This window comes from Oncorhynchus tshawytscha, linkage group LG15 (assembly GCF_018296145.1).
Source record: "Oncorhynchus tshawytscha isolate Ot180627B linkage group LG15, Otsh_v2.0, whole genome shotgun sequence".
Taxonomy (NCBI): Eukaryota; Metazoa; Chordata; class Actinopteri; order Salmoniformes; family Salmonidae; genus Oncorhynchus; species Oncorhynchus tshawytscha.
The window spans coordinates 9495778-9511731 of NC_056443.1; the positions used below are offsets into that span (position 1 = coordinate 9495778).

Below are 15954 nucleotides of genomic sequence, written 5' to 3' on the forward strand. Positions count from 1 at the left end.
GAGTATGAAGGAGGGAGAGTATGAAGGAGGGAGAGTATGAGGGAGGGAGAGTATGAGTGAGAGAGAGTATGAGTGAGAGAGAGTATGAGGGAGGGAGAGTATGAGGGAGGGAGAGTATGAGGGAGGGAGAGTATGAGGGAGAGAGAGTATGAGGGAGAGATTGTTTGTCTGCCTCTCTTCAGTAGAAATAAGATGCGTCGAGGACATCTCAAGTCGCTACGATCTCCAGTTGCTCAGGTCCTCTAAAAGTTCTACATTTGCACCTTTGTGAGCATCTTGATTGGCTGCGTCACCGCCTGGTACGGCAACTGCAAGGCATCCGATCGCAAGGCGCTACAGAGGATGGTGGGTACGGCCCAGTGCACCATGTGGCCGAGCTCACTGGAGCCTGGACCTGTATACCAGGCGGTGTCAGAGGAAGGCCCAAACAATTGTCAAAGACTCCAGCCACCCCAAGCCATAGACTGTTCTCTCTGCTACCTCATGGCAAGTGGTACCGGTGTACCAAGTCTGGAACCAACAGGACCCTGAACAGCTTCTATCCCCAAGCCATAAGGCTGCTTAACAAGACTGCTAAATAGCTAATCAAATGGCTACCCGGACTACCAGCATTGACCCTTTTCTTTAACTAACTCTCTTGCACGGACTCTACGCACACACACTGGACTCTACCCACACACTGGACTCTACCCACACACTGGACTCTACCCACACACTGGACTCTACCCACGCACTGGACTATACCCACACACTGGACTCTACCCACACACTGGACTCTACCCACACACTGGACTCTACCCACACACTGGACTCTACCCACACACTGGACTCTACCCGCACACTGGACTCTACCCACACACTGGACTCTACCCACACACTGGACTCTACACACTGGACTCACACTGGACTCTACCCGCACACTGGACTCTACCCACACACTGGACTCTACCCACACACTGGACTCTACCCGCACACCTATACACACTGGACTCTACCCACACACTGGACTATACCCGCACACTGGACTATACCCGCACACTGGACTCTACCCACACACTGGACTCTACCCACACACTGGACTCTACCCACACACTGGACTCTACCCACACACTGGACTATACCCTATACCCACACACTGGACTCTACCCACACACTGGACTATACCCACACACTGGACTATACCCACACACTGGACTCTACCCACACACTGGACTACTACTCTACCCACACACTGGACTATACACCTATACCCACACACTGGACTCTACCCACACACTGGACTATACTTACACACTGGACTCTACCCACACACTGGACTATACTTACACACTGGACTATACCCACACACTGGACTATACCCACACACTGGACTATACTTACACACATCCACCGCATACGCCCACACACACATAACATGCGCACATGTGCACACTGACAACACACACACACATACACACACACACTTTCACACTCACCACGTACGCTGCTGCTACTGCGTCACATACGCTGCGGCCACAGCTCAGTGTATTATCTATCCTGTTGCCTCTTTACTTCACCCCTACCTACGTATATGTACATTCTGTAGCTACCTCAGTGACTTCGTGGCCCTGCACATTGACTCAGTACTGGTGCTCCCTGTATTTAGCATGTTGTTTCTGCTCTCTATTCGTCTTTTTTCACTGTGTATTTATCCCCCGTGTCACTATTTCTATTTGATTTTTTCCCCCCGATCTTTATCTTAAACTCTGCGTTTTTGGAATAGGACCCGCTAGTAAGCGTTCCACTGTCAGTCTACACCTGTTGTCTACGAAGCATGTGACAAATAAGGTTTGATTTGATTTGAACATTTGCTTACTACGGTGGCAACAAGAGAAGAATCCACTGCAGCACATGTGTTCGGGTTTTATTGTGTGTTTATGTACATGGCTATTGAATGCTGTATGTGATGCCTCAGCTGTGTTGGAACTATGCTGGTTATTACCGTGACAGAGAGACAGGCATAATAGGTACTTATTTCCATAAAAGCCCTTCATTATTCTGTCACTGTGTGTGTGTGTGTGTGCGCGTGCGCGTGTGTGTACGTCTGTGTACATGCACGTGTGTGTGCATGTGTGTGGCCACCCGTCTGACGGTGTAGGTGGTAAACAGTCTGACCTCGGTGTCCTGGATAAGTCACTCTCATTCTCTTTCGAACACTTGAAATGTTATTATTGTCGTGGTCCCATTCCACTTGTCTCTGGCTTCAGTTTAAAGGAATTGAAATTAGCTCTGTTTACCTGAAGTAACATGTCTCTCTCTCTCTCTCTGTAGGGTTATAACCTGTCTATGTAGGGTTATAACATGTCTCTCTCTCTCTCTCTCTCTCTGTAGGGTTACAACATTTCTCTCTCTGTATAGGGTTATAACCTGTCACTCTCTGTGTAGGGTTACAACCTGTCACTCTCTGTGTAGGGTTATAACCTGTCGCTCTCTATGTAGGGTTACAACATGTGTCTCTCTGTGTAGGGTTATAACTTGTCTCTCTCTGTGTAGGGTTATAACATGTCTCTCACTGTAGGTTTATAACCTGTCACTCTCTGTGTAGGGTTATAACATGTCTCTCTCTGTGTTGGGTTATAACCTGTCTCTCTCTCTGTGTAGGGTTATAACCTGTCACTCTCTGTGTAGGGTTATAACCTGTCACCCTCTGTGTAGGGTTATAACCTGTCTCTTTATGTGTAGGATTATAACATTTCTCTCTCTGTGTTGGGTTATAACCTGTCTCTCTCTGTGTTGGGTTATAACCTTTCTCTCTCTGTGTAGGGTTATAACCTGTCTCTCTCTGTGTAGGGTTATAATCTCTGTTGCTCTGTGTAGGGTTACAACCTGTCTCTTTATGTGTAGGATTATTACCTGTCTCTCTCTGTGTAGGGTTATAATCTGTCTCTCTTTGTGTAGGGTTATAACCTGTCTCTCTCTGTGTAGGGTTATAATCTGTCTCTCTTTGTGTAGGGTTATAACCTGTCTCTCTCTGTGTAGGGTTATAATCTGTCTCTCTTTGTGTAGGGTTATAACCTGTCTCTCTCTGTGTAGGGTTATACAGACGAGCCGGTGTCCAAGGTACTGTGTCAGGTGGAGGATGGCTCTGTAGTGCAGCTAGACAGATGGAACCTTCAGGTGGAGAGAAGCCCCGCCCAGCCGGAGGAGGGCACACAGAAGGTCTGTCTGGGGTCAGAGGTTAGGGGTCAGAGGGGAGGGGCGAATGGTCAAGGGAGGGGTCAGTGGTACGGCTGTCTCATGGTCTGAGTGATATGGACAGTGAGTTCAACCTTATTTAAACTGATTTTGTACCTCTTTTGTGCGCTCCCCTCTTTTTCACTCTGCATCTCTCTGTATGTCTCCAGCTCCCACTGAACGTGTTCAACAACTACTTCAGCCTGGGCTTCGACGCCAACGTCACACTGGAGTTCCACGAATCCAGAGGTGAGCAGTACTGTCTCTCGGGACCAGAAGCATCGTTCCTTTAGCTGTCTGACCACAGTAGGACACAGACTCTAACTGTTGTACCTCCTCCTCCCTGCAGAAGCCAACCCTGAGAAGTTCAACAGTCGCTTTCGCAACAAGATGTTCTATGCAGGGGTGAGTACACGACAAACTTAACACCACATTACTGATTGGGGCGAGGGGGGAGAGGGGATGAGGAGAGGGATGTGGAGGGATTTGGAGGGATGGTAGAGAGGAGGGAGGGAATAGAGAGAGGGAGAAAGGTGTATATAGAATGTAACGAGTTGTCTCTGCTTCCTGTCAGGCTGCGTTCTCCGACTTCCTCCAGAGGAGCTCCAGGGATCTGTCTAAACACGTCAGAGTGGTGGTGAGTGTCTCACGCACACACACACGCACACACACACACACACGCACGCACGCACGCACACACACACACACACAAGGATCTGCTCAAACCAGGCTGTCAGAGTGGTGGTCAGTGTGTACACACACACACACACACACACACACACACACACACACACACACACACACACACACACACACACACACACACACACACACACACACACACACACACACACAGAGTGTCACAGGCTGACAGTTTGGTTAAGAGGGCCCTGACAGCCTGATAATCAACCTGCCACTGGACAGGTCCCTGGCTCAGGAACTGGAATCTATCTACATTCAATTACTGGATTCAGTGAAACCTATTTTTCTCTGTACCAGTGTGACGGGGCGGATCTCACTGCTAAGATCCAAGAGCAGAAGTTCCAGTGCATTGTCTTCTTAAACATCCCCAGGTAGCTATTCCCCCCACCCAGGTGACCTTGTGTCTATCTGACGCTGTTGGTAGATCTGTGGTCTGTCCATAACCTTCCCCATAGTTTTATGCATGTACTGCGGGTTTTTTGTGATGGTGTTTGAGGATTATGTGTGTTTTTATAAGTTTGTGTGTGTGTGTGTGTGTGTGTGTGTGTAGGTACTGTGCGGGCACCATGCCATGGGGGAACACAGGAGACCACCGGGATTTTGAGCCTCAGCGCCATGACGACGGCTGTATTGAAGTTATCGGCTTCACCATGTCCTCCCTTGTGAGTGTGTGTGTGTGTGTGTGTGTGTGCATGCGTGCGCGTGTGTGTGTGAGAGTGTGTTTGACTATACAAAATGGTGTAATTCCTCTTCCTGTCCCCTAGGCGGCACTGCAGGTAGGAGGTCATGGTGAGAGGCTGCACCAGTGTAGAGAGGTGACTCTGACCACCTTTAAGACCATCGCTGTACAGGTGAGATATCACACAGGCCAACACTAAATGGATACAACACAGGCCCATACTACAGATATATAACACAGGCCCACACTAGCGATCCAACCAATGATGTAGATAAACCCTGGATTGCTAATACTATTTATTGGCCAGTGAGAGGCTTTGAAGCCACCGATCGGCCATATTGGCACTCCCCAGGAGGAGCAGTCCTCCATAGGAATCAATGGAATTAGAAAATTAAGGCATTTTTAACTCAAATACTTCTACTTCTAGTAAGTTGAACTCAAAGTAAATGAAAAGTCATTATTACCTAAAATGTTTATGTGGTATGACTCAAAACTAAATGAGAAGTCACAGTAACACATTTAAAAAAAGGTTATTATAAGAAAATCACTTTTTTTCCCAGCATTGTTTCTTAAAAAATTAAATGTTTGTTTGTTTTTGCATGTACATTGAGTGATTAATCTTATGCTACAGATAAATAACATATAAATAACATACAAACAAATCCAATAATTTAGTTCGATTTTTGGTGCACCTGTTACTGAAATGGTTGTTCCAGTTGAAGTTGCTTAGGTCTCCTCACACTGTTCTGAACCCTTGAGGTCATTATGAAAGCAGGCTGGGGGGGAATACAACTGTTGGATATTTTAACTCTGGCTGGATTCCAATAGGAATTACACATCATTTTGCAAGCCAGCATAATGTGACTTGCAGGTCGGGTTGCAAAATTCAGGAACATTTTCCAGGTTTTCCAGAAATCCCAGTTGGAAGATTCCTGGAAATCCTCCAACCAGGTTTTTTAGAAAATGTGGGAATTTTGGCAAAGTTACTGGAACTTTCAGGCCTGATGTGGCCTGTAAACCATGAGTTTCAGGCCACTGTATTAGGATAAAGCTAGGCCTCAAAATAAGGTCACATGTGATGTATTGTCATAAAGAGTTTAATTATAATGGTAACATTCAACTATGAGCTCACTTGAAGGCCACAGGACTGTAAATGAACAAATACAATGCCTCTGTCACTAACAAATACAGTCATTGGTTGGTAACTGCGATTCACTTAAAAAGGCAAGGCACACTGGGAAATTATATTGGAGGCGTGGCTTAGTAAGAGTGTTACGTATTTCTGTTACGTATCAAATCTGGAACCTCTAGGGTCGCAGTGACTCATTCGGTTTGAGTAATGACTACAAAATCACTCTAAGGAACTTTACTCAGATAAATTAAGTGCAACGGGTGTCCTCCATGGTTTTGAGTAATGAGAACACACTGGGGTTTACAGTGCATGCTACACATATACACTCACTGGCCAGTTTATGATGTACACCCCCCCGTTCATGAAAATGGATCACTCCTACAGATAGTACAGTGAGTCACGTGACCGTGACTTGCTATATAAAGCAGGCAGACAGGCATTGAGGCATTCAGTTACTGTTCGATTGAACTTTAGAATGGGCCAAACGAGTGACCTAAGCGACTTTGAGTGAGGTATGATCGTCGATGCCAGGCACGCCGGATCCAGTATCTCAGAATTGGCCGCCCTCCTGGGATTTTCACACACGACGGTGTCTAAGGTTTACAGAGAATGGTGCGACAAACAAAAAACATCCAGTCAGCAGCAGCTCTGATGGCGAAAACAGCTTGTTGATGAGAGAGGTTGAAGGAGAATGGCAAGAATCATGCAAGCTGACAGGAGGGCCAAACAGACAGGTGTATAACACAGGCCCATGCTGCAGAGATACAACACAGGCCCATGCTGCAGAGATACAACACAGGCCCATGCTGCAGAGATACAACACAGGCCCATGCTGCAGAGATACAACACAGGCCCATGCTGCAGAGATACAACACAGGCCCATGCTGCAGAGATACAACACAGGCCCACGCTGTAGAGATACAACACAGGCCCATGCTGCAGAGATACAACACAGGCCCACGCTGTAGAGATACAACACAGGCCCACGCTGCAGAGATACAACACAGGCCCACGCTGCAGAGATACAACACAGGCCCACGCTGCAGAGATACAACACAGGCCCACGCTGCAGAGATACAACACAGGCCCACGCTGCAGAGATACAACACAGGCCCACGCTGCAGAGATACAACACAGGCCCATGCTGTAGAGATACAACACAGGCCCATGCTGTAGAGATACAACGCAGGCCCATGCTGCAGAGATACAACGCAGGCCCATGCTGCAGAGATACAAAGCAGGCCCATGCTGCAGAGATACAAAGCAGGCCCATGCTGCAGAGATACAAAGCAGGCCCATGCTGCAGAGATACAACACAGGCCCATGCTGTAGAGATACAACACAGCCCATGCTGCAGAGATACAAAGCAGGCCCATGCTGTAGAGATACAACACAGCCCATGCTGTAGAGATACAACACAGGCCCATGCTGTAGAGATACAACACAGGCCCATGCTGCAGAGATACAAAGCAGGCCCATGCTGTAGAGATACAACACAGCCCATGCTGTAGAGATACAACACAGGCCCATGCTGCAGAGATACAAAGCAGGCCCATGCTGCAGAGATACAAAGCAGGCCCATGCTGCAGAGATACAACACAGGCCCATGCTGTAGAGATACAACACAGGCCCATGCTGCAGAGATACAACACAGGCCCATGCTGCAGAGATACAACACAGGCCCATGCTGCAGAGATACAACACAGGCCCATGCTGCAGAGATACAACACAGGCCCATGCTGCAGAGATACAACACAGGCCCATGCTGTAGAGATACAACACAGGCCCATGCTGTAGAGATACAACACAGGCCCATGCTGCAGAGATACAACACAGGCCCATGCTGCAGAGATACAACACAGGCCCATGCTGCAGAGATACAACACAGGCCCATGCTGCAGAGATACAACACAGGCCCATGCTGCAGAGATACAACACAGGCCCATGCTGCAGAGATACAACACAGGCCCATGCTGCAGAGATACAACACAGGCCCATGCTGCAGAGATACAACACAGGCCCATGCTGTAGAGATACAACACAGGCCCACGCTGTAGAGATACAACACAGGCCCACGCTGTAGAGATACAACACAGGCCCACGCTGCAGAGATACAACACAGGCCCATGCTGCAGAGATACAACACAAGCCCATGCTGTAGAGATACAACACAGGCCATGCTGTAGAGATACAACACAGCCCATGCTGTAGAGATACAACACAGCCCATGCTGTAGAGATACAACACAGCCCATGCTGTAGAGATACAACACAGGCCCATGCTGCAGAGATACAACACAGGCCCACGCTGTAGAGATACAACACAGGCCCACGCTGTAGAGATACAACACAGGCCCACGCTGTAGAGATACAACACAGGCCCACGCTGTAGAGATACAACACATGCCCACGCTGCAGAGATACAACACAGGCCCATGCTGCAGAGATACAACACAAGCCCATGCTGTAGAGATACAACACAGGCCATGCTGTAGAGATACAACACAGCCCATGCTGTAGAGATACAACACAGCCCATGCTGTAGAGATACAACACAGCCCATGCTGTAGAGATACAACACAGGCCCATGCTGTAGAGATACAACACAGGCCCATGCTGCAGAGATACAACACAGGCCCATGCTGTAGAGATACAACACAGCCCATGCTGTAGAGATACAACACAGGCCCATGCTGCAGAGATACATTGCAGGCCCATGCTGTAGAGATACAACACAGGCCCATGCTGTAGAGATACAACACAGGCCCACGCTGCAGAGATACAACACAAGCCCATGCTGTAGAGATACAACACAGGCCATGCTGTAGAGATACAACACAGCCCATGCTGTAGAGATACAACACAGCCCATGCTGTAGAGATACAACACAGCCCATGCTGTAGAGATACAACACAGGCCCATGCTGTAGAGATACAACACAGGCCCATGCTGCAGAGATACAACACAGGCCCATGCTGTAGAGATACAACACAGCCCATGCTGTAGAGATACAACACAGGCCCATGCTGCAGAGATACAATGCAGGCCCATGCTGTAGAGATACAACACAGGCCATGCTGTAGAGATACAACGCAGGCCCATGCTGTAGAGATACAACACAGGCCCATGCTGTAGAGATACAACACAGCCCATGCTGTAGAGATACAACACAGGCCCATGCTGTAGAGATACAACACAGCCCATGCTGCAGAGATACAACACAGGCCCATGCTGTAGAGATACAACACAGGCCCATGCTGCAGAGATACAACACAGGCCCATGCTGCAGAGATACAACACAGGCCCATGCTGTAGAGATACAACACAGCCCATGCTGTAGAGATACAACACAGGCCCATGCTGTAGAGATACAACACAGCCCATGCTGCAGAGATACAACACAGGCCCATGCTGTAGAGATACAACACAGGCCCATGCTGCAGAGATACAACACAGGCCCATGCTGCAGAGATACAACACAGGCCCATGCTGCAGAGATACAACACAGGCCCATGCTGCAGAGATACAACACAAGCCCATGCTGTAGAGATACAACACAGGCCCATGCTGTAGAGATACAACACAGCCCATGCTGTAGAGCTACAACACAGGCCATGCTGTAGAGATACCACACAGCCCATGCTGTAGAGATACAACACAGGCCATGCTGTAGAGATACAACACAGCCCATGCTGTAGAGATACAACACAGGCCCATGCTGTAGAGATACAACACAGGCCCATGCTGCAGAGATACAACACAGGCCCATGCTGTAGAGATACAACACAGGCCCATGCTGTAGAGATACAACACAGCCCATGCTGTAGAGATACAACACAGGCCCATGCTGTAGAGATACAACACAGGCCCATGCTGTAGAGATACAACACAGCCCATGCTGTAGAGATACAACACAGCCCATGCTGTAGAGATACAACACAGCCCATGCTGTAGAGATACAACACAGCCCATGCTGTAGAGATACAACACAGGCCCATGCTGCAGAGATACAACACAGGCCCATCATGTAGAGATACAACACAGGCCCATGCTGCAGAGATACAATGCAGGCCCATGCTGTAGAGATACAACGCAGGCCCATGCTGTAGTGATACAACGCAGGCCCATGCTGCAGAGATACAATGCAGGCCCATGCTGTAGAGATACAACACAGGCCCATGCTGCAGAGATACAACACAGGCCCATGCTGTAGAGATACAACACAGCCCATGCTGTAGAGATACAACACAGCCCATGCTGTAGAGATACAACACAGGCCCATGCTGTAGAGATACAACACAGGCCCATGCTGCAGAGATACAACACAGCCCATGCTGTAGAGATACAACACAGGCCCATGCTGTAGAGATACAACACAGGCCCATGCTGCAGAGATACAACACAGGCCCATGCTGTAGAGATACAACACAGCCCATGCTGTAGAGATACAACACAGCCCATGCTGTAGAGATACAACACAGCCCATGCTGCAGAGATACAACACAGGCCCATGCTGCAGAGATACAACACAGGCCCACGCTGCAGAGATACAACACAGGCCCATGCTGCAGAGATACAACACATGCCCATGCTGCAGAGATACAACACAGGCCCATGCTGTAGAGATACAACACAGGCCCATGCTGCAGAGATACAACACAGGCCCATGCTGCAGAGATACAACACAGGCCCATGCTGTAGAGATACAACACAGGCCCATGCTGTAGAGATACAACACAGGCCCATGCTGCAGAGATACAACACAGGCCCATGCTGTAGAGATACAACACAGGCCCATGCTGCAGAGATACAACCCCAAGTCAGAATGTATTTGATATGCAGTGTCTGGGCGCACATGTGTGTAGGTGGATGGAGAGCCGTGTCGCTTGGCCCCCTCAACCCTCCGGATCTCCCTACGCAACCAGGCCAACATGGTACAGAAGAGCAAGAGACGCACCTCAGTACCCCTGCTCAATGAGTGAGTCTCACACACACACACACACCAAGGATATAGGCCAATATAGCACTAGGTATCAAGACCTCACTGCCCTAACTCAACGAGTGAACCACACACACACTCTCTAAAGAGAATGGCTGGAGGACTGGCAGGTAGCCTTGCGGTTGAGACCAGTAACCGAGCGGTCGCCGGTTCGAATCCCCGAGCTGACTCGGTGAATCACGCACACATCCTTCTCCCTGTGGAACTAGGCCTGGGTAAAGTCCTCAGAGTCCTGCCCTAGTGAGTGAGTCACATAGCTCCCCAGGGCTACAGAACGGACACTTCTCCCTGTGGAACTAGGCCTGGGTAAAGTCCTCCGAGTCCTGCCCTAGCGAGTGAGTCACATAGCTCCCCAGGGCTACAGAACGGACACTTCTCCCTGTGGAACTAGGCCTGGGTAAAGTCCTCAGAGTCCTGCCCTAGCGAGTGAGTCATATAGCTCCCCAGGGCTACAGAACGGACACTTCTCCCTGTGGAACTAGGCCTGGGTAAAGTCCTCAGAGTCCTGCCCTAGCGAGTGAGTCACATAGCTCCCCAGGGCTACAGAACGGACACTTCTCCCTGTGGAACTAGGCTTGGGTAAAGTCCTCCGAGTCCTGCCCTAGCGAGTGAGTCACATAGCTCCCCAGGGCTACAGAACGGACACTTCTCCCTGTGGAACTAGGCTTGGGTAAAGTCCTCCGAGTCCTGCCCTAGCGAGTGAGTCACATAGCTCCCCAGGGCTACAGAACGGACACTTCTCCCTGTGGAACTAGGCCTGGGTAAAGTCCTCCGAGTCCTGCCCTAGCGAGTGAGTCACATAGCTCCCCAGGGCTACAGAACGGACACTATGAATGTGTCTAAGTGTACGTTTACACCGATTACAATAACCAGGGCTAGTTTTTGATGCCGTGGCTGCATTCTGTTGGGAAGAAGCATATACACCAAGGGGATACGGGGTCAAACGAGGCACTGCGTCAGTGTAACATCTGTCAAGGTGTAAACTCACTGCCGAGGTCCGCACACACGCCCACAGTTCATTTTCTTGGTTTTATTCAGGGCTTCGTCTCATCATATTTCACTTCACACTGTTAGTTTGTCCTCTGACCGTCTGTTCCGCTTACTACCTACCACCTGTTAGCAGATCGTCCCAACAGCACTAATGCCTGTGTGTGTATCTAGCTGCCGTTGTGTGTGTGTGGGTTGCTCTTTACTCAGTGTGGTTCTACTCAGCTACAGTAACTAAAGCTGTGCCTGGTTGTTGCCTTAGTGTTCTGCAATTACCACTCTAGTCTGTCATGGGCTTCATCCATGTCTTCATCATCTGCTGTCTTTTTCGTCTTTTCTTTCTTCACCTCACTCCTCACCTTCGTGTCTGCTCCTCTGTCCCTCTCTCTTTCCTTGATATTTACCCGACTCCCCTCTGGGTCTGCCCCCCCCGCACTTGCCCCGCCCCGCCCTGTTGTGTGTGCGTGCACGACTGCAGTATTCAGAAAGTGTGTGCAGCAGACCTGCGCCGCCTTTCTGCTCCCCCTGACTCCTTCTCTGTGTAAGTACTTTAACCCGGCGAGAGTGTCTGAGAGAGTGTCTGAGAGAGTGTCTGAGAGCGTGTCTGAGAGCGTGTCTGAGAGCGTGTCTGAGAGCGTGTCTGAGAGCGTGTCTGAGAGCGTGTCTGAGAGCGTGTCTGAGAGAGTGTCTGAGAGCGTGTCTGAGAGCGTGTCTGAGAGCGTGTCTGAGAGCGTGTCTGAGAGCGTGTCTGAGAGCGTGTCTGAGAGAGAGAAAGACGGAGAGAAACAGAGTGAGAAGAAGAGAGTTGAGTTATTTGTTTGTGTTTGCGCTCGTGTGTCGAGCACCGTGTGCAGTAAGTGGGTCTAACGTCGAAAGTATATGGTGGCCGCTGCATGCTGGACCCTTTCTAACCTGCCGGTGTGCTGTCTCCTAGTGTCTGTCTCTGTGGGAGTCCACCCTGTCCTGCTCTGTGCTCTGTGCTGTTGTGGCTACAGTACATGTAGCACAGTGTAATCTATCCTGGCACTGCTAGATTGCAATCAATGATAAAATAAAAAAAATACACACATCCTGTTTGTATCCGGTACTGAAGAGAATCAAATTGAATAAAGAAATATGTCATGTTGATTGAGACGTTTCAACGTGCGCGTGTGTGTGTTCCTCCAGCCCCCATGCTGTCCCCGAGCGCCTCCGCCTCAGAGTCAACCGGATCAGTCTGCAGGACCACGACAGGCTACAGTTTGACAAGGAACGACTTCGAGACATCTGTGAGTGTGTGTCTGCGTGTCTTTGTCAAAGCGTCCATCAAATCAAGTCAAATGTTATTGGTCACACGCACGTGCAGTAATATCTAACAAGTAATATCTAACAATTTCACAACAATACACCCAATACACACAAATCTAAATAAAGAAATGTAATTAAGAATATATAAATATATGGACGAGCAATGTCAGAGCGGCATAGTCTAAGATACAGTAGATAGTATATACATATAAGATGAGTAATACAAAATATGTAAACATTATTAAAGTGGCCAGTGATTTCAAGTCTATGTATATGGGGCAGCAGCCTCTAATCTCCATGTGTGTGTCCTGCGTGTGTGTGTGTGTTGCAGCAATCGCCGTGGGGATTGTGGTGGTGAGAGGGGACTGTGACCTGGAGACCTGCAGACTCTACATAGACAGGCTACAGGAGGTGAGAACACACACAGACACGTGACACACTTGCACACGTACACACACTCGCACCAATATGATTTGGCTTTGACGATTGTTCTATTTTCTGAGACACTGCTGGGCTCTCCTGTTTCTAACAGGATCTTCATCAGGCTCCATCTGCTGGCCACCGAGTGCATTACCAGGTTCTTGTCTGTCTACCTTTCCATCTACTATATCTGACTATGTTATCAGTGAGTCGCTATTGAACCCTTCCCTCCCCTTTCTGTAGGATGAGTGTCGAGGTCTACCGCGACCTGGCTCCGCCCACAGGCTGTCCCCCAACTGGAGCTTCCTGGACTGTGAGTGACATCAGTCAGTGACGTCACTCGCCTAGGGGTCAAAACATGAATCAGCATTTCTGTAAATGTGCCAGAGCTTTGGCCTACTTGTGTATACACACATCTCCATCCGTTATTCCTTATGTGAAGTGGGACTCTAAAGTCCCTGCATAAGGTTTGTTTAGCGCGGTTTAACTGTGTGACTGTAGGACAGTAAAACGGTTCTCCCCTTTCACATCATCTCTCTAAACCAAGTCTCCTGTCCCCAGCTACGTCCGCAGACCGTTTCTACCGCATAGACAAGGCCCAGGAGCACCTGCACTATGTGACAGAAATCTGCCAAGAAGAGGTGTTTATCCTGGATCACGATGGACTAGCGGGGGGACCGGCCACAGGCATGCCTGACCTGGTGGTGGAGCCCAACTCTGGGTGAGAGGCAGAGGGAGCGAGAGAGACACATACACAGATGTGTAAACGCGTGCATACACACACACACTCACATACACAGATGTGTAAACGCGTGCATACACACACACACTCACATACACAGATGTGTAAACGCGTGCATACACACACACACTCACATACACAGATGTGTAAACGCGTGCATACACACACACACTCACATACACAGATGTGTAAACGCGTGCATACACACACACGCACACATACACAACTCTGACGTTATTTCATGTTGAGAGTCGCAGTCCTTTTCATCTATTTGTTTCTCTGGTACAGGAGCCCTCTGACGTCTGAGGAACAAGGTGGGATATTTTACGTATTTTGAGAGAAGAACATTTCTAAAAACCCATGATGTTCCTCGATAGAAACCCCTGTCTTACAGTGGGAGTGATTCCTGTTAACTCTCGCGTAACCCTATAACATTGTCTAACTGATAGTGGTGTGTTTGTGTGTGTGTTCTTTAGCACTGCTGACGGCTGCCTCCTCTGGGGACCTGACTACGGTTAGATACCTCGACCGTCTCCCTAGCAAACATCTGACTGTCTTACTAGAAATAGCTCAAAAGCCATTTCCGGACATAATATGCACTACTGAAGTCGATACAGACGTTTCTCTCATAGCTGTGTTCTTCCTGTCTCTCTTTCAGTTGTCGGGCAGCTTCTTTCGCGGGACCAGCCTCCTGGTGAGGGATTCTACTGGTTGTAGTGCACTACACCTGGCCTCTCAGCACGGACACACTGAAGTGGTCCGCTTCATACTGGAGCACGGTGAGTGTGTGCGTGTGTGTTGCTTTTCATTGCATCCGTCAAATGAGATGTTTTGAAAACCTCGGATGTTTGCTAAAAATGTTTGCTCTGTTTATTTTAGGGTCAAAGGTGCTCCTGGATTTAACCAACAGAGAAACGTAAGTCACCCACTGTCTTATGGCTTTGTTGTCTATCTGACGGTCTAACGTTGAAGAATGAATCTAGTTTCTGTGCCTAAAGTAACTTTGCTGTACCTCAAACGGATCAGGCAGCCTGTAGCTTGCGTGAAGTGTGTGCCCCTGTGTGTTTTCAGAGGAGATACTGCCTTGCACAAAGCAGCCTCTCGGAAGCATCACGCTGTGTGTCGTCTTCTCATGGACTCCGGAGCTTCCCTCATCAAGACCAACTTCAAGGTTAGAACCTCAATTACCACATGCATGCACGCACACACACACCCACACACACACACACACAGTACACACACAGACAGGACATGCACAGTACACACACAGACACACACACTTGTACCGCACCGCACAAACAAACACAGACACACACATTTGCACACACAAAGGCAAGCTCGCACATAAGAGAGAGTTTGTTTAATGGAGTGTAAGTAACCACACACCTGTGTGTCTGTGTGTGTTCACAGGGCAAGACCCCAGTAGAGCAAGCTCGTGATGCGGGGGACCAAGAGCTGGCCTCCTACCTGACCAGCAAACAGCTCCCTACCACTGTCTCCCACGAAGATCTAGAGACTGCTGTATGAGAGAGAGAGAGAGAGAGAGAGAGAGAGAGAGAGAGAGAGAGAGAGAGAGAGAGAGAGAGAGAGAGAGAGAGAGAGAGAGAGAGAGAGAGAGAGAGAGAGAGAGAGAGAGAGAGAGAGAGAGAGAGAGAGAGAGAGAGAGAGAGAGAGAGAGAGAGAGAGAGAGAGAGAGAGAGAGAGAGAGAGAGAGAGAGAGAGAGAGAGAGAGAGAGAGAGAGCACAGGAAAATGTTTCATTGAAATTATTGCTTTTATTTATTTATTTATTGAT

The 15954-nt window shown here is 49.0% G+C and overlaps 1 protein-coding gene across 1 annotated transcript in view; it reads left to right on the forward strand.

Moving 5' to 3' along the window:
- LOC112215043 (diacylglycerol kinase iota-like) overlaps positions 1-15748 on the forward strand; it is a 44522-nt gene extending 28774 nt beyond the window's left edge. Inside the window, 20 exon segments of the mRNA XM_042297795.1 lie at positions 3073-3198; positions 3384-3462; positions 3563-3618; positions 3788-3850; positions 4213-4286; positions 4466-4577; positions 4680-4766; positions 10591-10703; positions 12190-12252; positions 12879-12979; positions 13330-13409; positions 13531-13575; positions 13662-13731; positions 13980-14139; positions 14449-14474; positions 14637-14674; positions 14819-14939; positions 15040-15076; positions 15232-15331; positions 15571-15748. Coding sequence (XP_042153729.1) covers positions 3073-3198; positions 3384-3462; positions 3563-3618; positions 3788-3850; positions 4213-4286; positions 4466-4577; positions 4680-4766; positions 10591-10703; positions 12190-12252; positions 12879-12979; positions 13330-13409; positions 13531-13575; positions 13662-13731; positions 13980-14139; positions 14449-14474; positions 14637-14674; positions 14819-14939; positions 15040-15076; positions 15232-15331; positions 15571-15687 — 1668 coding nt within the window. The 3' untranslated portion in view covers positions 15688-15748.
- The last annotated feature ends 206 nt before the right edge of the window (positions 15749-15954 follow it).